General features: G+C 51.2%; 1 protein-coding gene across 5 annotated transcripts in view; it reads left to right on the top strand.

The window, feature by feature from the left end:
• LOC106573409 (cyclic AMP-responsive element-binding protein 5) overlaps window positions 1–24,380 on the top strand; it is an 88,687-nt gene that overhangs the window by 49,251 nt on the left and 15,056 nt on the right. For all 5 annotated transcript variants that reach the window (XM_045719192.1, XM_045719191.1, XM_045719190.1 and 2 more), the window contains one exon: window positions 2,348–2,458. In XM_045719192.1, coding sequence (XP_045575148.1) covers window positions 2,348–2,458 — 111 coding nt within the window. The remainder of the gene's footprint in view (window positions 1–2,347; window positions 2,459–24,380) is intronic.

Raw genomic sequence — 24,380 nt, 5'->3', positions numbered from 1 at the left:
AAAGCCATAGCCAGCTAGGTAACATAGCATCCCTCTGTTTGAGCAGGGTGTTTCAGTAGGCTAAACTAGCTAGCTGCATTTTCTAGCTAAGTAAGTGAAACTGAAAGTGGGAAAAAAATGATTCTCTCTTGATTCTCCTTCATATTGGAATAAATTAATTTGTTCAAAACTGTTCAACTATTGTCTTTCACTCTCTTTAAGTCAACTACACATTTAATGCACTGCAGCGCTATCTAGCTGTAGCTTATGCTTTCAGTACTAGATTCATTCTCTGATCATTTGATTGGGTGGACAACATGTCTGTTCAAGCGGCAAGATCTCTGATAGGTTGGAGGACATCCTCTGGAAGTTGTCATAATTACTATGTAAGTCTATGGAAGGGGGTGAGAACAATGAGCCTCCTTGGTTTTGTATTGAATTCAATGCACCCAGAGGAGGACGGAAGCTAGATGTCCTCCGGCTACACCATGGTTCTACCCTACAGAATGCTGTTGAGGCTATTGTAGACCTTCTTTACAAATTAGTGTGTTTTAATCAATTATTTGGTGACGTGAATATATTTAGTATAGTTTTATCTAAAAGGGATAACGTTTACATTTTTTACCATTTTTATTTTTATGAAATTCACTGAGGAGGATGATCCTCCCCTTCCTCTTCTGAGGATAATATAATATCTGTGGGTTTTCCCACGTATTTCCCACCATATAAATGATTCATCACTATTTATCCAAACGAACATCTCCTGCAGTGTGGCTTTCAGATGCTGGCTCTTCATCTCCGAATATATTCTAATCAAGCCAATGAGATTTAAGGTCGGTGCAGTAGTGGGAGACAGACAGAGAATGATAACAACTCTGAGAAAGCTCCCCGTATCATAATTCTAATGATACCACATATGTTCTCATGGTAACACAAGACAGGCTGTGTTTATGGTGTGGAAAAAACCTCCCATGTTTATTAAATTAGGAGCTAAGCCTTTCTGGAGGAAGATTGACGGGTCAGGAAAGGGGTGCAGGTTTGGGTGATATTTATACACAAAACACACTTAGAGCAATTAAGGTTGTGTGGAGGGGTTCTGGGGCTGGGCCTCTGTGGACGGGGAGAGGTGCATCAGGGGTAGTGGGGGTCATCGGGGGGTGGGGGGTTGTTGGGGTAGTGGGGGACATCAGGGGGGTGGGGGGGGGGTTGTTGGGAGGGTTAGTGGGGTAGTGGGGGACATCAGGGGGGTGGGGGGGTTGTTCAGAGGGTTAGTGGGGTAGTGGGGGTCATCACGGGGGTGGGGGGTTGTTGGGAGGGTTAGTGGGGTAGTGGGGGTCATCAGGGGGGTGGGGGTTGTTGGGAGGGTTAGTGGGGTGTGTGTGTGGGTCCCCTTTAATCACCACTTTAACAATTTTTAACCCCCACTTTAACTATTAAACATCTGACCCTGTATCACACATCACCCATAGAAACAACCACACACAGAGAACCCATACAAACAACCACAGACAGCATGCATGTGACAACTAGAGCTGACCAGAAAACACACAAACAGGAAGCCAAACTAGCAGTGAGGGAGGTAACACAGGAAGCGAGCCCAGCATTGAGGGAGTTAAAACAGGAAGCCAGCCCAGCAGTGACAGAGTTAAAGCAGGAAGCCAGCCCAGCAGTGAGGGAGTTAAAACAGGAAGCCAGCTCAGCAGTGAGGGAGTTAAAGCAGGAAGCCAGCCCAGCAGTGAGGGAGTTAAAACAGGAAGCCAGCCCAGTAGTGAGGGAGTTAAAACAGGAAGCCAGCCCAGCAGTGAGGGAGTTAAAACAGGAAGCCAGCCCAGCAGTGAGGGAGTTAAAACAGGAAGCCAGCCCAGCAGTGAGGGAGTTAAAACAGGAAGCCAGCCCAGCAGTGAGGGAGTTAAAACAGGAAGCCAGCCCAGCAGTGAGGGAGTTAAAACAGGAAGCCAGCCCAGCAGTGAGGGAGTTAAAACAGGAAGCCAGCCCAGTAGTGAGGGAGTTAAAACAGGAAGCCAGCCCAGCAGTGAGGGAATTAAAACAGGAAGCTAGCCCAGCAGTGAGGGAATTAAAACAGGAAGCCAGCCCAGCAGTGAGGGAATTAAAACAGGAAGCTAGCCCAGCAGTGAGGGAATTAAAACAGGAAGCCAGCCCAGCAGTGAGGGAATTAAAACAGGAAGCTAGCCCAGCAGTGAGGGAGTTAAAACAGGAAGCTACTACCAGGGTGTGTGTCTGTTAATAGCACTGTCTTTGTCAGACACACACACCACATGTCTCCTTGATAAGTGTGTGTGTGTGTGTGTGTGTGTGTGTGTGTGTGTGTGTGTGTTGCCGTAGTGTGATATATTGTTGTGGTCCTCAGATGGAGAGGCAGATGTCTATGTGTTCCAGTATGATGGGTATGCAGGGCCCCAACCATCCCAGCTCCTGTTCCTCTCCTCACGGACCCTCCATGCACTCTGAGGCCAAACTGGTGAGTCTCAATCCTCACCAACACACACATACACACACTAAATACACCTGAATAATAAAAACACACACACACACCCTTCCACACACAGATACATGCTCAATGTTTTATACCGTTCTCTTTTCCACTTGGCCGTGCCAACAAAAAGCTGCGCTTGTTTTAAAGTCTCCGTGCGGATTTCATCATTTTGTGTGTGTGTGTGTGTGTGTGTGTGTGTGTGTGTGTGTGTGTGTGTGTGTGTGTGTGTGTGTGTGTGTGTGTGTGTGTGTGTGTGCGTGCGTGCGTGCGTGCGTGCGTGCGTGCGTGCGTGCGTGCGTGCGTGCGTGCGTGCGTGTGTGTGGAATCAAAGCTGCTAGGTCTGAACCTGTAGGCGCAGAGCAGAGCAGCGCTGGAGTCTCAGAGAGCCTGAATAAAAGGCCCTTTATGTGGCTGGGCTGGGCTGCCCACCGCACTGCACCGACTGGCTGACTGATGTATATCTTAATGTACAGAACATGTTGTGGAATTGTGCAACTTGTTAGCACTAGTTTAACACAGCGGGATGGAAACGGAATGACCTCATCCCTCACAAAGCAGGCAGTTAGAGAGAGGAGGGGGAGTGAGAGAAGGCTGAGAGAGAGGGAGGACTGCGAGGGAGAGAGAGGGAGAAATGGAGAGGGGGTAGAGGGAAAAGAGAGGGAGGAGAGGAGCGAAGATAGGAGATGACAGAAGAAAGGAGAGAGGGAGGAGAGGGGGTTGAGGAACGAGAGAAGAAGCAGAGAGAGGCAGAGGCAGAGAGAGAGAGGCAGAGAGAGAGAGAGAAAGAGAGAGGCAGAGAGAGAGTGAGAGAGAGAGGCAGAGAGAGAGAGAGGCAGAAAGAGAGAGAGAAAGAGAGAGACAGAGATAGGCAGAGAGAGAGAGAGCGGTAGAGGGAGGCAGAGAGAGAGTGAGAGAGAGAGGCAGAGAGAGAGAGAGAGAAAGAGAGAGGCAGAGAGAGAGAGAGAAAGAGAGAGGCAGAGAGAGAGAGCGGCAGAGAGAGAGAGAGGCAGAAAGAGAGAGAGAAAGAGAGAGACAGAGATAGGCAGAGAGAGAGAGAGCGGTAGAGGGAGGCAGAGAGAGAGTGAGAGAGAGAGGCAGAGAGAGAGAGAGGCAGAAAGAGAGAGAGAAAGAGAGAGACAGAGATAGGCAGAGAGAGAGAGAGCGGTAGAGGGAGGCAGAGAGAGAGTGAGAGAGAGAGGCAGAGCGAGAGAGAGAGAAAGAGAGAGGCAGAGAGAGAGAGCGGCAGAGAGAGGCAGAAGGAGGTGGTCTAAGGCAAGTGGCTGGTCAGAATAAAGTGCTGTTTGCTCTCCTGACTTGTTTAATGGCCCACTGATTACTGAGGTTGGTGAGATTGAGAGGGGGGGTAGAAAGAGAGGGAAGAGAGAAGGAAAGACAGAGAGAAGTAGCGATGGGAGGGAGAGAGAGAGAGAGACAGAGGGAGGGTGAGATAGAAAGACAGTGAGAGGTCATTAGCAGAGTGATTGCTCTGATAGACGAGAGAGAGAGAGAGAGAGAAAGAGGGAGAGTGAGAAAGAGGGAGAGAGAGAGAGGGATGGGGAGAGGGAGAGAGCGGGAGAGAGAGAAAGAGGGAGAGAGAGAGAGGGAGAGAGATGGGGAGAGAGAGCGGGAGAGAGAGAAAGAGGAAGAGAGCGGGAAAGAGGGAGAGGGAGGGAGAGAGAAAGAGGGAGAGAGAGGGGGGAGAGAGAGGGTGCATTCTCAGGGCACTTACGTGTCCCTCTTCCTCCTGCTCTCTCTCTCTAGATTGATCATCTTTGTAGTCTTTTGCATCTCTCCTGCTGTTCCTATGGTAACACGCTGGAGTAAGACAATATTAGTGTTTTAGTCTTATCTCTGCATTGGCCTCCATCCAGACATCCAGATCTTTTCCTTTTATTTTCCCCCTCTCGCCTATCGTTGTAATTGAATTGTAAATGCCAAGGCCACTAATAAACACAAGCAGACAGTCCTCAGAAAATGACCAAGGCTTCATTACTAGACTAACCTACAGGCTGCTTGACCAGTCAGTTATTCATTCATACTCTATTCATGACCAGATGGTTTGAGATTTGGGCCCTGACATTTGAATGGCCCTGATATCTTGAAAGGTCCTGATGGAATCCCATGATTGTGGACAGAGAGTGAGAGGCTAATCGGCTTATCAGGCTCAGATCTCCAGCGTGGTTTTCATAAGGAACTGACGGACGGAGTGGGGGAGGGATGGGGAAGCGGGGGAACAGGGGTTTCATGGGATCTCTGGTGTCTGTAATATCCGCACCCGGGCCAAGTCGATAAATACGGCCGTGCTATCGGGTGTCTGCGGCGTGATCAGGTCCATATGTCCCCAGCGATGCACTCGATCCAGCCCTAATCGCGTTACCCTGGACCATGTTGACTTTCCGCCAATGGGAAATCTCCCTCACTGTAACCCCACACCCCCCCAGCTTTACAACCTCAGAGCCTCAGACCCCTGGCCCAGCCGCTCACTACAGGAACATTTACATTAAGAGAGATGGAGGGAGGGGGAGAGGGAGGGAGGGAGGGAGAGAGGGAGGGAGAGCGAGGGGGAGAGGGAGAGAGTGAGTGAGAGAGAGAGAGAGAGAGAGAGAGAGAGAGAGAGAGAGAGAGATCAAGTGGGGGGGTGAGAAAGAGAGAATTTGAAAGACAGAAATTGATAAAAGATACTGGAGAGAGAGATGTGTGTTGTGGTAACTGAAGGCCTCCCCTGGCGGAGTTAACCCTCTCCTGCCCAGTGGGAGTGTGTGCTGCTGCTGAGGGCCCGGGGCTTGGGGGGGCTAATGACGGCTAATAGATTTTGCGGTGGGGCTGAGCTGCTAGGAGGCCTAGGGAGACCTGTCTCTGTCTGTCTCTAGTGTAAATAGTTAATGAGCTGCAGGGAGGGCTGAAGGCAGAGGGGATATAGGGAGGGCTGATACAGGGAGGACTGATACAGGGAGGGCTGAAGACAGAGGGGATATAGGGAGGGCTGATACAGGGAGGGCTGATACAGGGAGGGCTGATACAGGGAGGGCTGAAGGCAGAGGGGATATAGGGAGGGCTGATACAGGGAGGACTGATACAGGGAGGGCTGAAGACAGAGGGGATATAGGGAGGGCTGATACAGGGAGGACTGATACAGGGAGGGCTGAAGGCAGAGGGGATATAGGGAGGGCTGATACAGGGAGGGCTGAAGGCAGAGGGGATATAGGGAGGGCTGATACAGGGAGGGCTGATACAGGGAGGGCTGAAGGTAGAGGGGATATAGGGAGGACTGATACAGGGAGGGCTGATACAGGGAGGGCTGAAGGCAGAGGGGATATAGGGAGGGCTGATACAGGGAGGGCTGATACAGGGAGGGCTGAAGACAGAGGGGATATAGGGAGGGCTGATACAGGGAGGGCTGATACAGGGAGGGCTGAAGGCAGAGGGGATATAGGGAGGGCTGATACAGGGAGGGCTGATACAGGGAGGGCTGATACAGGGAGGGCTGATACAGGGAGGGCTGATACAGGGAGGGCTGATACAGGGAGGGCTGAAGGCAGAGGGGATATAGGGAGGGCTGATACAGGGAGGGCTGATACAGGGAGGGCTGATACAGGGCTGATACAGGGAGGGCTGAAGGCAGAGGGGATATAGGGAGGGCTGATACAGGGAGGGCTGATACAGGGCTGATACAGGGAGGGCTGATATAGGGAGGGCTGATACAGGGAGGGCTGATACAGGGCTGATACAGGGAGGGCTGATACAGGGAGGGCTGATACAGGGAGGGCTGATACAGGGAGGGCTGAAGGCAGAGGGGATATAGGGAGGGCTGATACAGGGAGGGCTGATACAGGGAGGGCTGATACAGGGAGGGCTGATATAGGGAGGGCTGATACAGGGAGGGCTGATACAGGGCTGATACAGGGAGGGCTGATATAGGGAGGGCTGATACAGGGAGGGCTGATACAGGGAGGGCTGATACAGGGAGGGCTGATACAGGGCTGATACAGGGAGGGCTGATACAGGGAGGGCTGATATAGGGAGGGCTGATACAGGGAGGGCTGATACAGGGAGGGCTGATATAGGGCTGAAGGCAGGTCGGAAATAGGGAGGGCTGATACAGTGGGGCTCCCGAGTGGTGCAGTGGTCTAAGCCACTGCATCTCAGTGCTTGAGGCGTCACTACAGACACCCTGGTTTGATTCCAGGCTGTATCACAACCTGCCGTGATTGGGAGTCCCATAGGGCGGCAAACAACTGGCCCAGCATCGTCCGGGTTTGGCCGGTGTACGCCGTCACTGTAAGATGGCGAGATAGCGTCGACAGAGATTCCTAAGTCCTTAGGAAACTATGCACTATTTCGTTTTTTTATGTATTATTTCTTACATTGTTAGCCCAGAAAATCTTAAGTGTTATTACATACAGCCAAGAAGAACTATTGGATGTAAGAGCGACGTCAACTTACCAACATTACGACCAGGAATACAGATACCACGACAGCCCTCAAGGAACTTCACTGGACTCTATGTAAACTGGAAACCATATATCCTGAGGCTGCATTTATTGTAGCTGGGGATTTTAACAAAGCAAATTTGAGAACAAGACTACCTAAATTCTGTCAGCATATTGATTGCAGCACTCTCGCGGGCAATACACTGGACCACTGCTACTCTATCTTCCACGATGCATATAAGGCCCTCCCTTCGGAAAATCCGACCGCGACTCTGTCTTACTCCTATCGTCTTATAGGCAGAAACTCAAACAGGATGTACCCGTGACTAGAACCATTCAACGCTGGTCTGACCAATCGGAATCCACACTTCAAGATTGTTTTGATCACGTGGACTGGGAAATGTTCCGGGCAGCTTCAGAGAATAACGTCGATCTATATGCTGACTCGGTGAGTGAGTTTATAAGGAAGTGCATTGGAGATGTTGTACCCACTGTGAATATTAAAACCCACCCTAACCAAAAACCATGGATGGATGGCAGCATTCGCGCAAAACTGAAAGCGCGAACCACCGCATTTAACCATGGAAAGAGGACTGGGAATATGGCTGAATATAAACAGTATATTTATTCCCTCCGCAAGGCAATCAAACAATGTGAAATGTCTGTATAGGGACAAAGTGGAGTCGCAATTCAACGGCTCAGACACAAGACGTATGTGGCAGGGTCTACAGGCAATTACGGACTACAAAAAGAAAATCAGCCATGTCACGGACACTGACGTATTGCTTCCAGACAAACTAAACACCTTCTTTGCCTGCTTTGAGGATAATACAGTGCCACCAACACAGACCGCTAACAAGGACTGCAGCCCCCCCTCTCCTCCATGGCCGATGTGAGTAAGACATTTAAACGTGTTAACCCTCGCAAGGCTGCTGGCCCAGACGGCATCCCTAGCCGCGTCCTCAGAGCATGCGCAGACCAGCTGGCTGGTGTGTTTACGGACATATTCCATCGCTCCCTATCCCAGTCTGCTGTCCCCACATGCTTCAAGATGGCTTTTCCTTCCTGTACCCAAGAAGGAAAAGATAACTGAACTAAATGACTATCGCCCTGTAGCACTCACTTCTGTCATCATGAAGTGCTTTGAGAGACTAGTCAAGGATCATATCACCTCCACCTTACCTGCCACCCTAGACCCACCCACCCTAGACCCACCACTGATCTCAGTCCAGCCCTGCACCACTCGCTCAGCAGGCTATAGCCAGCACTCTCCCTCAGCCCTGATCTCAGTCCAGCCCCTGCAACACTCGCTCAGCAGGCTATAGCCAGCACTCTCCCTCACAGCCCTGATCTCAGTCCAGCCCTGCACCACTCGCTCAGCAGGCTATAGCCAGCACTCTCCCTCAACCCTGATCTCAGTCCAGCCCTGCACCACTCGCTCAGCAGGCTATAGCCAGCACTCTCCCTCAGCCCTGATCTCAGGCCAGCCCTGCAACACTCGCTCAGCAGGCTATAGCCAGCACTCTCCCTCAGCCCTGATCTCAGTCCAGCCCTGCACCACTCGCTCAGCAGGCTATAGCCAGCACTCTCCCTCAGCCCCTGATCTCAGTCCAGCCCTGCACCACTCGCTCAGCAGGCTATAGCCAGCACTCTCCCTCAGCCCTGATCTCAGTCCAGCCCCTGCAACACTCGCTCAGCAGGCTATAGCCAGCACTCTCCCTCGGCCCTGATCTCAGTCCAGCCCTGCACCACTCGCTCAGCAGGCTATAGCCAGCACTCTCCCTCAGCCCTGATCTCAGTCCAGCCCTGCACCACTCGCTCAGCAGGCTATAGCCAGCACTCTCCCTCAGCCCTGATCTCAGTCCAGCCCTGCACCACTCGCTCAGCAGGCTATAGCCAGCACTCTCCCTCAGCCCTGATCTCAGTCCAGCCCTGCACCACTCGCTCAGCAGGCTATAGCCAGCACTCTCCCTCACAGCCCTGATCTCAGTCCAGCTCTGCACCACTCGCTCAGCAGGCTATAGCCAGCACTCTCCCTCAGCCCTGATCTCAGTCCAGCCCTGCAACACTCGCTCAGCAGGCTATAGCCAGCACTCTCCCCTCACAGCCCTGATCTCAGTCCAGCCCCTGCACCACTCGCTCAGCAGGCTATAGCCAGCACTCTCCCTCACAGGCCTGATCTCAGTCCAGCCCTGCACCACTCGCTCAGCAGGCTATAGCCAGCACTCTCCCTCACAGCCCTGATCTCAGTCCAGCCCTGCACCACTCGCTCAGCAGGCTATAGCCAGCACTCTCCCTCACAGCCCTGATCTCAGTCCAGCCCTGCACCACTCGCTCAGCAGGCTATAGCCAGCACTTTCCCTCAGCCCTGATCTCAGTCCAGCCCTGCACCACTCGCTCAGCAGGCTATAGCCAGCACTCTCCCTCAGCCCTGATCTCAGTCCAGCCCTGCACCACTCGCTCAGTAGCAGCTGACATAGTTGTACAAGTGAGCACACACGCTGTGTGTGTGTGTTTGTGTTTGTCGAAACACAGTATTCTATTTCTGAAAGTCTATTTTTTTAGATGGTTTGATGTCATTGTTTGTTTGATGAAAGTCTTTCTCGCTCCATTTCTGTGGACAGGAAGAGCCACAACAAACCCTCATCAACTTCTACACAATGTCTCCCTGTGTGCCAACCACGGGACATAAGTCACAAATGTGAGCGGGTTCCAATTTCAAAGTGGTGTAGTCTCCGACCGTGGGTTAGTATCTGTTTAATGTAAAGCTGTTATCACCCGTTCCTTTCCAACTGCCGTTCAGTTGGTTTAGAAAAATGCGGACAGATTTAAAAAGCTCTGCTTCTGAGCTGCAGCTCGTGTATAAAAACGTGTTATTTATTATCTGGGTAATTATCTATTGTTTACATTGTTACTAGGGACAATAAATGTGTCACTAAGCGTCAGGCTTGGTGCTGAGTTTCTTATGAGGTAAACAATACTATATGCTCCTACACTGCAGCTCTGTTGGCCACGGACCTGGCACTGGATGGGCCATGACATCATCCTTGGCACGCTCTAAATGTACTCCTTTTTACTTGAGGAGGGAAAAAAGAGTTTCTCTTAAAGAAACATTTCATAATATGCACCAAGACCAGCCATCAAAGCTATCCTGATGCAAGAGTTGTAGTTTGAGTCGATGGATTTTTTCACCTCAACTCTTCATCATCACATTTTTAGTTTTATGATCCTACTAAACTTGTATATTGTTTTAAACCCGGCCAAACTATAGTTTTATTTGACCATTGAAGTACTTGTTGTACTGAATTCTGCAAAATACATCAAATATGTAGGTCAGAAATAACAAGTGTACGAGAGAGTCATATTTACAGAGTTGTTCAATGAGGTCAAGAAAGAAGAGGCAATTTCCACCTTCACTCCATGTTGAGTGATTAACTGTGTCAAGTCATTTTCACTCCATGTTGAGTGATTAACTGTGTCAAGTCATTTTCACTCCATGTTGAGTGATTAACTGTGTCAAGTCATTTTCACTCCATGTTGAGTGATTAACTGTGTCAAGTCATCTTCACTCCATGTTGAGTGATTAACTGTGTCAAGTCACCTTCACTCCATGTTGAGTGATTAACTGTGTCAAGTCACCTTCACTCCATGTTGAGTGATTAACTGTGTCAAGTCACCTTCACTCCATGTTGAGTGATTAACTGTGTCAAGTCACCTTCACTCCATGTTGAGTGATTAACTGTGTCAAGTCACCTTCACTCCATGTTGAGTGATTAACTGTGTCAAGTCACCTTCACTCCATGTTGAGTGATTAACTGTGTCAAGTCATTTGTAACTACTTACACCATTAAATGGTATGAGAGCGAGAGAGCAAGAGAGAGAAAGATGGAGAGTTAGAAAAAGAGAGAGAGAGAAAGATGGAGAGTTAGTGTCACGTCCTGACCAGTATAAGGGGTTATTGGTTATTGTAGTTTGGTCAGGACGTGGCAGGGGGTATTTGTTTTATGTGGTTCGGGGTTTTATGGGATATGTATTTATGTAAGAGGGGTGTTTGATTTATGTGTTCCGGGGTTTTTTGGATAATGTTCTTGTTTTGTATTTCTATGGTTTTCTATGTTGTGTATTTCTTTGTGTTGGCCTGGTATGGCTCTCAATCAGGAACAGCTGTACATCGTTGTTGCTGATTGAGTGTCATACTTAGGTAGCCTGTTTTCACCTGTCCCTTTGTGGGAAGTTGTTGTTGTACTGCTGTGTGTTAGCCTGCAACACTGTTCGTTTGATCGTTTTGTTAATTAAGTGTTCAAATAAAGTTAAGATGAGCACTCAACCCGCTGCGCCTTGGTCCATTACATACGACGACCATTACAGTTAGAAACAGAGAGAGAAACAGAGACAGACAGACGAACAGAGAGAGAGAGAGAGAGAGACAGATGGAGAGAGAGAGCGAGAGACAGACAGACAGACAGACAGACAGACAGACAGACAGACAGACAGACAGCACCTCTGGCTAGACCGTGGGTGGTGTTGTAGAAGAATACCAGCAGCAGACAATAGGAGTGTATCTCCAGGTTTTGAAAGCAACATCTGTATGAATGGTGGCATTGTCAGGGGGTGATGTCATTGGAGAGAGAGGGACGGTGAGCCAAGGACACAGCTGAACGTGAGCTCTACTGCTGCAGCCGTTCTGTTACAACTGACTGACTGCTAGTGTGTAGGGTTAAACTGTGTGTGTGTGTGTGTGTGTGTGTGTGTGTGTGTGTGTGTGTGTGTGTGTGTGTGTGTCGTGAGCGTGCTTTTGCACTGTGTGTGTGTGTTGAGACAAACAGTGCCTCTTGCAGTGTGTGTCTGTACAGGGTAAAGTGAGGCATAACGGAGGAGAACTAACAGGGATACAGACTTACAGGTCAACTAGCATCCTTCTACATTGTCAAACGTCAGTATTTCTCCACAGACAGTTTCTCAGAACATGTGAGCTTGGTGAGGATGTACAGTGAAGGGTTAAAACACTAACAGTGTGTGTGTCTGCCAGCTTATCTATGGTGAGGCCTGACAAGGAAGGGAGAGATAGAGGGAGGGAGTTAGAGAGGTGGGTGTCTCCCTCCACCATGGTGCTGACACCAGGGGCTTAGAGTAGGGTCACGACCCACCCACAACCATGGGCTACAGTCATATTCACAAGCATAGGAATATGGCTCAAAACACCTCTTTTCTACTTGTGTTCCGCTCTGTGTGCGTGTGTGTGTGTGTTTTTTTCACGCGTGAACATGTGTATGTGTGTGGGAGAGGGACTCGGTAGGGCGGAGGGCAGGGGCGGAGCAGAGCAGTGTGTCTGCTGTGTTTGTCTTTGGGTGACTGCGTGTTGTTTTAGCTGTGCTGATGGGAGGCTGATTTGAGGCTGATGGGAGGCGTATGTGTGAAGGCATTCAGGGTACGGTTCAGGGCCTGTGAATGGGACAGGACTAGCCTCCAGGGCTCCCTCCCCTCCGGCAGGGCTAGGCCAGGGTAAACCAGCCAGCCAGTCAGCCGGCCAGCCAACACCAGATGGGTAGATGGCTAACACTTTATGTAACCTCTCTGACCAGTTTCTCATCTACACTTTTCTAAGTGCAACTCTTCAATAACAATCTGTGAAAACACACCCCTTTCTGTTAACATTTCTCTCATAGTGTCATATATTCACTCATTAGTACAGACTTCCTATTTCCCATGAGATTCATTGCCTGTTAACGTGTTGTCATTTTCTGGCCTCAGTAACATCACTTCCTCATGGCTGTGGGTGTCAGTTAAGTCACCTCTCTCTCTCCACTCTGTCAGGTTTGGTTCCCAATGTTAGCGTAAATGCTAAAGCTAAATGTAGCATGTGACATGTTAGATCATAATGACAAGAGAAACACATTCTGAAGGAAAACACAATTAGAAGTCAATTCTAGGGGCCTCCCGAGTGGGGCAGTGGTCTAAGACACTGCATCACAGTGCTAGCTGTGCCACTAGAGATTCTGGGTTCGAGTCCATGCTCTGTGAGACCCATGGGGCGGCGCATAATTGGCCCAGCGTCGTCCGGGTTAGGGGAGGGTTTGGCCGGCAGGGATGTCCTTGTCCCATCGCTCACTAGCAACTCCTGTGGCGGGCCGGGCGCAGTGCACGCTGACACGGTCGCCAGGTGTACGGTGTTTCCTCCGACACATTGGTGCGGCTGGATTCCGGGTTGGATGGGCATTGTGTCAAGAAGCAGTGCAGCTTGGTTGGGTCGTGTTTTGGAGGACGCATGGCTCTCGACCTTCGCCTCTCCTGAGTCCGTACGGGAGTTGCAGCGACGAGACAAGACTGTAACTACCAGTTGGACACCACGAGATTGGGGAGAAAAAGTAACAAAATGAAAAATAAAAAGAGGTACATTCCGGTGGTTAGCCAATCAGAGGCAGACAGACAGGTTCTCTTGTTATCAGAACCATATGGTAACACCAGCCCAGTTGACCCAGTTGTTAACCATTCAACAGTTGACCCAGTTGTTAACCATTCAACAGTTGACCCAGTTGTTAACCATTCAACAGTTGACCCAGTTGTTAACCATTCAACAGTTGACCCAGTTGTTAACCATTCAACAGTTGACCCAGTTGTTAACCATTCAACAGTTGACCCAGTTGTTAACCATTCAACAGTTGTCCCAGTTGTTAACCATTCAACAGTTGACCCAGTTGTTAACCATTCAACAGTTGACCCAGTTGTTAACCATTCAACAGTTGACCCAGTTGTTAACCATTCAACAGTTCACCCAGTTGTTAACCATTCAACAGTTGACCCAGTTGTTAACCATTCAACAGTTGACCCAGTTGTTAACCATTCAACAGTTGACCCAGTTGTTAACCATTCAACAGTTGACCCAGTTGTTAACCATTCAACAGTTCACCCAGTTGTTAACCATTCAACAGTTGACCCAGTTGTTAACCATTCAACAGTTGACCCAGTTGTTAACCATTCAACAGTTGACCCAGTTGTTAACCATTCAACAGTTCACCCAGTTGTTAACCATTCAACAGTTGACCCAGTTGTTAACCATTCAACAGTTGACCCAGTTGTTAACCATTCAACAGTTCACCCAGTTGTTAACCATTCAACAGTTGACCCAGTTGTTAACCATTCAACAGTTGACCCAGTTGTTAACCATTCAACAGTTCACCCAGTTGTTAACCATTCAACAGTTGACCCAGTTGTTAACCATTCAACAGTTGACCCAGTTGTTAACCATTCAACAGTTGACCCAGTTGTTAACCATTCAACAGTTGACCCAGTTGTTAACCATTCAACAGTTGACCCAGTTGTTAACCATTCAACAGTTGACCCAGTTGTTAACCATTCAACAGTTCACCCAGTTGTTAACCATTCTGTTTCAGCCATGGTAAAGACGACAACACAGCTAGGGAAAGTGATCTGTTATTCTAGCGACCTGTGTAACCACACTGAACAAAAATATAAACGCAACATGTAAAGTGTTGGTCCCATGTTTCCCATGTTCCCCTACCCTTTTTTTAAGGTGTCTGTGGCCAACAGATGCTTATCTGTATTTCCAGTCATGTGAAATCTATAGATTAGGGCCTGATGAATTCAAATGGACTGATTTCCTTATATAAACTGTAACTCAGTAAAATCTTTGAAATTGTTGCATATAGCGTTTATATTTGTGTTCAGTATATGTCTGATAAACAGAAACTTTATCAAAGTCTATTAATACAAACTGTCAAATAAATATTTGAATTTATGATTCAGATGAATGATTTTGGAAGCACTACTTTCCACATCCCTTCTACTCTCTATCTGAAATAGCTGCAGCAAGGTGCCTTTTGTCTCAATTTGCCTCTAACATTAGATTAGCCCAGGCACTTTGTTCCTGACTGTGCTCCTGTGATCATACCTCCCCCTCTCTCTCTCGCCCTCTCTTCCTCCCCCCCCTCTCTCTATCTCTCTCTCTCGCCCTCTCTTCCTCCCCCTCTCTCTCTATCTCTCTCCCTCCCCCTCTCTCTCTATATCTCTCTCTCTCTCACCCTCCCTTCCTCCCCCTCTCTCTCTATCTCTCTCCCTCTCTTCCTCCCCCTCTCTCTCTATCTCTCTCTCTCTCGCCCTCCCTTCCTCCCCCTCTATCTCTCTCTCTCTCTCGCCCTCCCTTCCTCCCCTCTCTCTCTCTCGCCCTCCCTTCCTCCCCCTCTATCTCGCTCTCTCTTTCTCTCTCTCCAGCTCTCTCTCCTTATCTGTCTGTCTTCCTCTCCCTCTCTCCCCCCAGAGGCTGGGGTTTTGTAGTAATAACCCGGTCGGCTGGTCCACAGAGCCCTGCTTTACAAGAGGAACCAGTGGGGATGTAGAGTGGAGGCAGAAAGGCCAATCCATTAGACTGACAGGGAGGAAAGAGAGAGGGAGGGAGAAAGAGGCAGAGGGAGAGGCTGCCAAGTGTATGTTTAGCCTGCTGTGTGTGTGTGTGACTGTGTCGGTGGGTGTGTGTGCATCTGTGGGTGTGTGTGCATCTCGCTGCCTGCCCTGAGCACCAATGTGGTCGTCTGGGCCTGGCAGAACAGCCCATCTTCGCCTATCTTCGCTCTCTCTCTCCGTCTGTCTGTCAGTCTGTCTGTCTGTCTGTCTGTCTCTCTCTGCCTCTCACTCTCTCTCTCTCTCTCTCTCCGTCCGTCCGTCCATTTTTTATATGAACTACATGACCACCAGTCCGTCATGTAGTGACCAAAAGTCCGTCCGTCTCTCTCTCGCTCTCTCTCTCTCTCCCTCTCTCTCTCTCCCTCTCTCCCTCTCTCTCTCATCTGGAGCCACAAGGAGACTGTACCCGGCTCGGCCCAGTGGGGGAAGGGAAGGAAGGAGTGACTCTAGTTACAGTACAGAGAGACTCCCACTACTTTCCAACAGACTGTCTGTCTGCCTCCTGCCTCCTGATGTGGGGGGGGATGGGGAGCTTGAGGAGGTGTTGGGGGAGGGATGGGGGAGGTTGAGGAGGTGTTGGGGGAAGGGTGGGGGAGGTTGAGGAGGTGTTGGGGGAGGGATGGGGGAGGTTGAGGAGGTGTTGGGGGATGGGTGGGGGAGGTTGAGGAGGTGTTGGGGGAGGGATGGGGAGGTTGAGGAGGTGTTGGTGGAGGGGTGGGGGAGCTTGAGGAGGTGGTGGGGGAGGGGTGGGGGAGGTTGAGAAGGTGTTGGGGGAGGGATGGGGAGGTTGAGGACGTGTTGGGGGTGGGGGTGGTTGAGGAAATGGTGGGGGAGGGATGGTGTAGGTTGAGGAGGTGTTGGGGGAGAGATGGGGAGGTTGCGGAGGTGGTGGGGGAGGGATGGGGAGGTTGAGGAGGTGTTGGGGGAGATATGGGGAGGTTGAGGAGGTGTTGGGGGAGGGATGGCGGAGGTTGAGGAGGTGGTGGGGGAAGGGTGGGGGGAGGTTGAGGAGGTGTTGGGGGGAGGTTGAGGAGGTGTTGGGGGAAGGGTGGGGGAGGTTGAGGAGGTGTTGGGGGAGGGATGGGGAGGTTGAGGAGGTGTTGGGGGAGGGATGGGGAGGTTGAGGAGGTGTTGGTGGAGGGGTGGGGGAGCTTGAGGAGGTGGTGGGGGAGGGGTGGGGGAGGTTGAGGAGGTGTTGGGGGAGGGGTGGGGGTGGTTGAGGAAATGGTGGGGGAGGGATGGTGTAGGTTGAGGAGGTGTTGGGGGAGAGATGGGGGAGGTTGTGGAGGTGGTGGGGGAGGGATGGGGAGGTTGAGGAGGTGTTGGGGGAGATATGGGGAGGTTGAGGAGGTGTTGGGGGAGGGATGGCGGAGGTTGAGGAGGTGGTGGGGGAAGGGTGGGGGAGGTTGAGGAGGTGTTGGGGGAGGTTGAGGAGGTGTTGGGGGAGCATGGCGGAGGTTGAGGAGGTTGAGGAGGTGGTGGGGGAGGGATGGGGAGGTTGAGGAAATGGTGGGGGAGGTTGAGGAGGTGGTGGGGGAGGGATGGGGGAGGTTGAGGAGGTGTTGGGGGAGGGATGGGGAGGTTGAGGAGGTGTTGGGGGAGAGATGGCGGAGGTTGAGGAGGTGGTGGGGGAGGGATAGGGGAGGTTGAGGAGGTGTTGGGGAGGTTGAGGAGGTGTTGGGGGAGGGATGGGGGAGATTGAGGAAATGGTGGGGGAGGTTGAGGAGGTGTTGGGGGAGAGATGGGGGAGGTTGCGGAGGTGGTGGGGGAGGGATGGGGAGGTTGAGGAGGTGTTGGGGGAGATATGGGGAGGTTGAGGAGGTGTTGGGGGAGGGATGGCGGAGGTTGAGGAGGTGGTGGGAGAAGGGTGGGGGAGGTTGAGGAGGTGTTGGGGGAGGTTGAGGAGGTGTTGGGGGAGGGATGGGGAGGTTAAGGAGGTGTTGGGGGAGAGATGGCGGAGGTTGAGGAGGTTGAGGAGGTGGTGGGGGAGGGATGGGGAGGTTGAGGAAATGGTGGGGGAGGTTGAGGAGGTGTTGGGGGAAGGGTGGGGAGGTTGAGGAGGTGTTGGGGGAGGTTGAGGAGGTGTTGGGGGAAGGGTGGGGGAGGTTGAGGAGGTGTTGGGGGAGGGATGGGGAGGTTGAGGAGGTGTTGGGGGAGGGATGGGGAGGTTGAGGAGGTGTTGGTGGAGGGGTGGGGGAGCTTGAGGAGGTGGTGGGGGAGGGGTGGGGGAGGTTGAGGAGGTGTTGGGGAGGGGTGGGGGAGGTTGTGGAGGTGGTGGGGGAGGGATGGGGAGGTTGAGGAGGTGTTGGGGGAGATATGGGGAGGTTGAGGAGGTGTTGGGGGGAGGGATGGCGGAGGTTGAGGAGGTGGTGGGGGGAAGGGTGGGGGAGGTTGAGGAGGTGTTGGGGGAGGTTGAGGAGGTGTTGGGGGAGCATGGCGGAGGTTGAGGAGGTTGAGGAGGTGGTGGGGGAGGGATGGGGGAGGTTGAGGAAATGGTGGGGGAGGTTGAGGAGGTGGTGGGGGAGGGATGGGGGAGGTTGAGGAGGTGTTGGGGGAGGGATGGGGAGGTTGAGGAGGTGTTGGGGGAGAGATGGCGGAGGTTGAGGAGGTTGAGGAGGTGGTGGGGGAGGGATGGGGAGGTTGAGGAAATGGTGGGGGAGGTTGAGGAGATGGTGGGGGAGGGATAGGGGAGGTTGAGGAGGTGTTGGGGAGGTTGAGGAGGTGTTGGGGGAGGGATGGGGGAGATTGAGGAAATGGTGGGGGAGGTTGAGGAGGTGTTGGGGGAGAGATGGGGGAGGTTGCGGAGGTGGTGGGGGAGGGATGGGGAGGTTGAGGAGGTGTTGGGGGAGATATGGGGAGGTTGAGGAGGTGTTGGGGGAGGGATGGCGGAGGTTGAGGAGGTGGTGGGGGAAGGGTGGGGGAGGTTGAGGAGGTGTTGGGGGAGGTTGAGGAGGTGTTGGGGGAGGGATGGGGAGGTTGAGGAGGTGTTGGGGGAGAGATGGCGGAGGTTGAGGAGGTTGAGGAGGTGTTGGGGGAGAGATGGCGGAGGTTGAGGAGGTTGAGGAGGTGGTGGGGGAGGGATGGGGGAGGTTGAGGAAATGGTGGGGGAGGTTGAGGAGGTGGTGGGGGAGGGATGGGGGAGGTTGAGGAGGTGTTGGGGGAGGTTGAAGAGGTGTTGGGGAAGGGATGGGGGAGATTGAGGAAATGGTGGGGGAGGTTGAGGAGGTGTTGGGGGAGAGATGGGGGAGGTTGCGGAGGTGGTGGAGGAGGGATGGGGAGGTTGAGGAGGTGTTGGGGGAGATATGGGGAGGTTGAGGAGGTGTTGGGGGAGGGATGGCGGAGGTTAAGGAGGTGGTGGGGGAAGGGTGGGGGAGGTTGAGGAGGTGTTGGGGGAGGTTGAGGAGGTGTTGGGGGAGGGATGGGGAGGTTGAGGAGGTGTTGGGGGAGAGATGGCGGAGGTTGAGGAGGTTGAGGAGGTGGTGGGGGAGGGATGGGGGAGGTTGAGGAAATGGTGGGGGAGGTTGAGGAGGTGGTGGGGGAGGTTGAGGAGGTGTTGGGGGAGGGATGGGGAGGTTGAGGAGGTGTTGGGGGAGAGATGGCCGAGGTTGAGGAGGTTGAGGAGGTGGTGGGGGAGGGATGGGGGAGGTTGAGGAAATGGTGGGGGAGGTTGAGGAGGTGGTGGGGGAGGGATGGGGGAGGTTGAGGAGGTGTTGGGGGAGGGATGGGGGAGATTGAGGAAATGGTGGGGGAGGTTGAGGAGGTGTTGGGGGAGGGATGGCGGAGGTTGAGGAGGTGGTGGGGGAGGGATGGGGAGGTTGAGGAGGTGTTGGGGGAGGGGAGGTTGGGGCTCACTGACACTCTCCCCCTCCCTTCTATAGCTGCAGCAGACAGAGAACCCATGCTGTGGTTTTTAGGGGCTGGGGGGAGGAGAGTTAGAAGGGTCTGTTTTCAGGAAAGTTAAGGCTTTAGATGTATAACCTCATTATAAATCCTGTTAGCAGAAGTACAGTACAGAGTATACACGCTAGCTGGCTGAACATGCCTGACCAGAAGAGACTGACATGATGTAGGGTATTGAAACAAACCAGGGTTTTAATATAGCTGTTCACTCTCTTATCCGTACGTAGAGGCTGTGTGTCCCAAATGGCCCCCTATTCCATATATAGGGCACTATTTATGACCAGAAGTAGTGCACTATATAGGGAATAGGATGCCATTTGAGAGGTCTCTCCATTTAAAGCCCCGGATAATATTTCTTTCCCACTTTAAAAGTGACTCTACATACAGGCCTGGTTAGGTTCAATGTTCTGTAACTCCACATACAGGCCTGGTTAGGTTCAATGTTCTGTAACTCCACATACAGGCCTGGTTAGGTTCAATGTTCTGTAACTCCACATACAGGCCTGGTTAGGTTCAATGTTCTGTAACTCCACATACAGGCCTGGTTAGGTTCAATGTTCTGTAACTCCACATACAGGCCTGGTTAGGTTCAATGTTCTGTTATTCCACATACAGGCCTGGTTAGGTTCAATGTTCTGTAACTCCACATACAGGCCTGGTTAGGTTAGGTTCAATGTTCTCTAACTAGTGATGACTCGGGCGACTCCAAAGGGCCTCAGGTCCCCAGAGAGCCCTCTGCTCCACTCTTAAGAGGAATGAAAGTGTGTCCTCCTGACCTGATCGGGTTTGATTGACTCATCCCGGCCCAGGCTCCATCTCTTCCCACTTGTCCCTGTTCTTCCCCGCTCTGGCGTTCTCCTCTCGGGGTTAATAGTGATGAAGTCATCTGGCCAGGCCAGGGAGGGAACAGGGGAAACCTGAGTGGCTGTTCAGGACTTGGCCAGAGCACTCACACGGACATCAGTCACACCGGGCCGACTGAGAGGGTGTCAAATAGGAAGACAGCCTTAATAAATATCATTAATGACACCACATTAATGAGAGGAGGGGGGGATGGGTGATACAGGAGGTCAGGAGGTCAGAGGTCAGGGTTTAGAGGTCAGACAGTAAATGGCTTCTTCCCTCTGGGAGAAAGCATCTTCAGTCCAGTAGCTGAGGTTTTATGTTTAATCTATGTGGCAGCATTTTATCAATGTGGAACATTGAATGGTAAAAGACAAATAAACCTTGACAACCTGTGTCATTACTACCTAATAAATGGTGATTATATCGTTAGTTATCATTACTTTTCCATCTTACCAGCTCTTTTTGTTGATTTATTATATGGCTGATAGGTTGAGACAGGGTTGGTACATCTAAACACCAGACTGCTGTCCTCTTCCTCCACACTGTATACCATCCTCTGCTGTCAGAACACTAGGCCTACTACCAACACTACAGGCCAACACCTGCACTGACATAATGACTGTTCTGTGGCCTGGCTACATGTAGCCGCGGGGAGAGAGAGAAACCAACGTGTGTGTGTTATTACAGGTTAATGCAGGTGGTGGTTAAGTCTGGGTGATGAGCACAGTCTGAGCCAAACACAACCATGTGTTAAAGTACATTAGAGGTCATGATGAAGGGGTTTGGGATAGACAGTGGTTACGTCCCCAATGGCACCCTATTCCCTTTACAGTGCACTACTTTTGATCAGGGTCTGTAGGGCTCTGGTCAAAAGTAGTGCACTATATAGGGAATAGTGTGCCATTTGGGACGTAACCACAAGCCTGCTGATGATCATCACCGTGGAAGGCCCGTCGGTCTGTCCATTTGCGTCACTGTGGGTATGAATGCAGCCAGCCAGGGCCATAAGTTTGGGCTCAGCTTAGTGGAGCTGAGTTAGATCTGGGACAGTTTGAGCTAAGTCATTCAGTTGTGTCAGATGAAACCAGTGAGTAGAAGAGTGGGAACCTGGCCTGTATCACGGTGAGGGAATCTTTCTTTATCTTCCTCTCTCTTTATCTCTATCTCTATATTTCTCTCTCTTTCTATATCTTTCTCTCTCTTTCTCTCTCTCTTCTCGTTTGCGACAGAGTTGCTTTGTTTGTTGTAATACTTGATAGGTTGATTGGTTCCAGTTTCACAGATCCCTGCCTGGTTCCCAGATCCCTGCCTGGTTCCCAGATCCCTGCCTGGTTCCCAGATCCCTGCCTGGTTCCCAGATCCCTGCCTGGTTCCCAGATCCCTGCCTGGTTCCCAGATACCTGCCTGGTCCCCAGATCCCTGCCTGGTTCCCAGATCCCTGCCTGGTTCCCAGATCCCTGCCTGGTTCCCAGATCCCTGCCTGGTTCTCTTAGATGCTTTGTTTTTTAATCCTACAGACCATTGTTTAGTAGTGTCATGTGCAGTGGAACTGCTCTTTGTGTTGTAGAACTTCAGCTCAGACCGACTGTATCGTAGGTGAAGTCCATTGTTACGTACCACCATCAGTGCTTCTCTTCTCTGCTGTGTGGCTACCCTCAGCTGTGGCTGGTACAATGTACTGCTTGATTGTGAGTTCCGGGAGTTCAACTCTCTCTGTAGTGAGTGTGTCTGTTGTTATGGTTACGGGCTGTGTGTGTCGGTGTAGCTAGCACTGTGTTTTAACCTTGAGAGCGGCCCCTGTCTCTCTGACCTGCCTCTACTAGCTACAGTACGCTGCCTGACTGTGACACACTGGATCTGTGTCCCAGATGGCACCCTATTCCTTTAGAGTGCACTTATTGTGACTTGGGCCCTCGTGCACTATAAATATACTATTTGGTGCCGTTCGGGAGGCAGCCTGCGGCCTCTCCTCTCCTCCTGATGGAGGTTAATTCAGTTAAAAGCCAGATAGATAGCAGAGGAGGCCCTGCCAGCTGGAGTCCTCTCACAATACAGGGCTGATAAATGAGCACTTTGCTGGGCCCCGAGGCCAGGCAGACTCTCTCTCTTCTGTGTGAGTGGAGGGGAGACTGGAAGCTATCCACTCCCCCGTCTCTTCTCCCTCCACCCCTCTATTCCCCCACTCCCCTGACGTTTGGCTGGCATGGAGCCAGGCAACATCAGCCCCAACCCTCAGCCCCAGCCACAGCCCCAGCCCCAGCCTCACCTCACCTCCCAGCCCTATACCCCTTCCCCCAGCCCCAGACATGCACATTAGTGGGTCTGCAGTGCAGTGCAGAGCAGACAGTGGTGGATGGGGCAGTCACATTCCACTGCCTGGGTCTCTGCTCTGGCTTTTGTGGGAACGTGGCTCAGGACATGAGATTGGCTGCTATGATTGAGTGGTGGAAGATAGGCGGACAGCTGCCCAGCCTGATTGGCTCCCACTATCGCAGGGGAGGGGCCCCAGAACTGGGTGTTGATTGACAGGTTGAAGGCTGAATGGGGAGGTGTTATGGTGGCCTGTCAGGGTCAGATGACTTCCTCAGACAGTAGAGCCACATGGAAGATGTCCATGTCAGCAGTCTGGGGGATGTGAGTGATGTGATGAGACTGCTTTTTATCTGTTAGGTGTAGTGTACATTTAGTAAGGGGTCTAGACAGTAAATACACATCTAATGATGCTTTGTTATAAGCAACAGATACAGTTGAAGTCGGAAGTTTACATACACTTAGGTTGGAGTCATTCAAATCGTTTTTCAACCACTCCACAAATTTATTGTTAACAAACTATAGTTTTGGCAAGTTGGTTAGGACATCTACTTTATGCATGACACAAGTCATTTTTCCAACAATTGTTTACAGACAGATTATTTCACTTATAATTCTAAGACCTGATCTAACCCACTGTGTTGTAGTCTAGACAGACCTGATCTAACCCACTGTGTTGTAGTCTAGACAGACCTGATCTAACCCACTGTGTTGTAGTCTAGACAGACCTGATCTAACCCACTGTGTTGTAGTCTAGACAGACCTGATCTAACCCACTGTGTTGTAGTCTAGACAGACCTGATCTAACCCACTATGTTGTAGTCTAGACAGACCTGATCTAACCCACTGTGTTGTAGTCTAGACAGACCTGATCTAACCCACTGTGTTGTAGTCTAGACAGACCTGATCTAACCCACTGTGTTGTAGTCTAGACAGACCTGATCTAACCCACTATGTTGTAGTCTAGACAGACCTGATCTAACCCACTGTGTTGTAGTCTAGACAGACCTGATCTAACCCACTGTGTTGTAGTCTAGACAGACCTGATCTAACCCACTGTGTTGTAGTCTAGACAGACCTGATCTAACCCACTGTGTTGTAGTCTAGACAGACCTGATCTAACCCACTGTGTTGTAGTCTAGACAGACCTGATCTAACGCACTGTGTTGTAGTCTAGACAGATCTGATCTAACCCACTGTGTTGTAGTCTAGACAGATCTGATCTAACCCACTGTGTTGTAGTCTAGGCCAGTCTAGGCCAGTCTAGAGCCAGTCTAGGCCAGTCTAGGCCAGTCTAGGTCAGTCCAGGCCAGTCTAGGCCAGTAGTATAGGCCATTCTAGGCAGTTTAGGCCAGTCTAGGCCAGTCCAGGACACTAGGCCAGTCTAGGTCAGTGTAGGCCAGGCCAGTCTAGGCCAGTCCAGGCCAGTCTAGGCCAGTCCAGGCCAGTCCAGGCCAGTCCAGGCCAGGCTCTGACTGTGAGAAGTGCTGTTGAGGCTGAGGTGGAGGTGGTTGACATGGATAATTGAGTAACTGTCAGTGGCTGACAAAACAACAGAAAAATTGCTGATCCACAACCACATTTCGAACTTGCACCTTGTGTATTCTACTATTCTAACTCTCAACAGGAAGTTGACACCCCGACTGAGTTCGCTTATGCCTGGAGCCGGCCCTGCTGAGGAGTGTTGAGTTGTGTGTGTTGGAGTGATGCGTGTGGCTGAGTGTGTGTGCGTGTGCATTGCATGCGTGCGCGTGAATGCAGAGTTATATTAGTGCTGATGTTAAAGTACTTAAAATAGAGAGGAAAGGCTTTCTTTAGCTTCTGAAGGTTCTGGGAACAGAATAGGAACCATGACAGCAGTCGAATCTATGATGGTAATATAAAGAACAGGAACCATGACAGCAGTAGGATCTATGATGGTAATATAAAGAACAGGAACCATGACAGCAGTAGGATCTATGAAGGTAATATAAAGAACAGGAACCATGACAGCAGTAGGATCT

Source organism: Salmo salar, chromosome ssa05 (assembly GCF_905237065.1).
Source record: "Salmo salar chromosome ssa05, Ssal_v3.1, whole genome shotgun sequence".
Lineage (NCBI taxonomy): Eukaryota > Metazoa > Chordata > Actinopteri > Salmoniformes > Salmonidae > Salmo > Salmo salar.
Note: the sequence above shows the minus strand (reverse complement) of the source record. Positions and strands in the feature narration are given on the sequence as shown.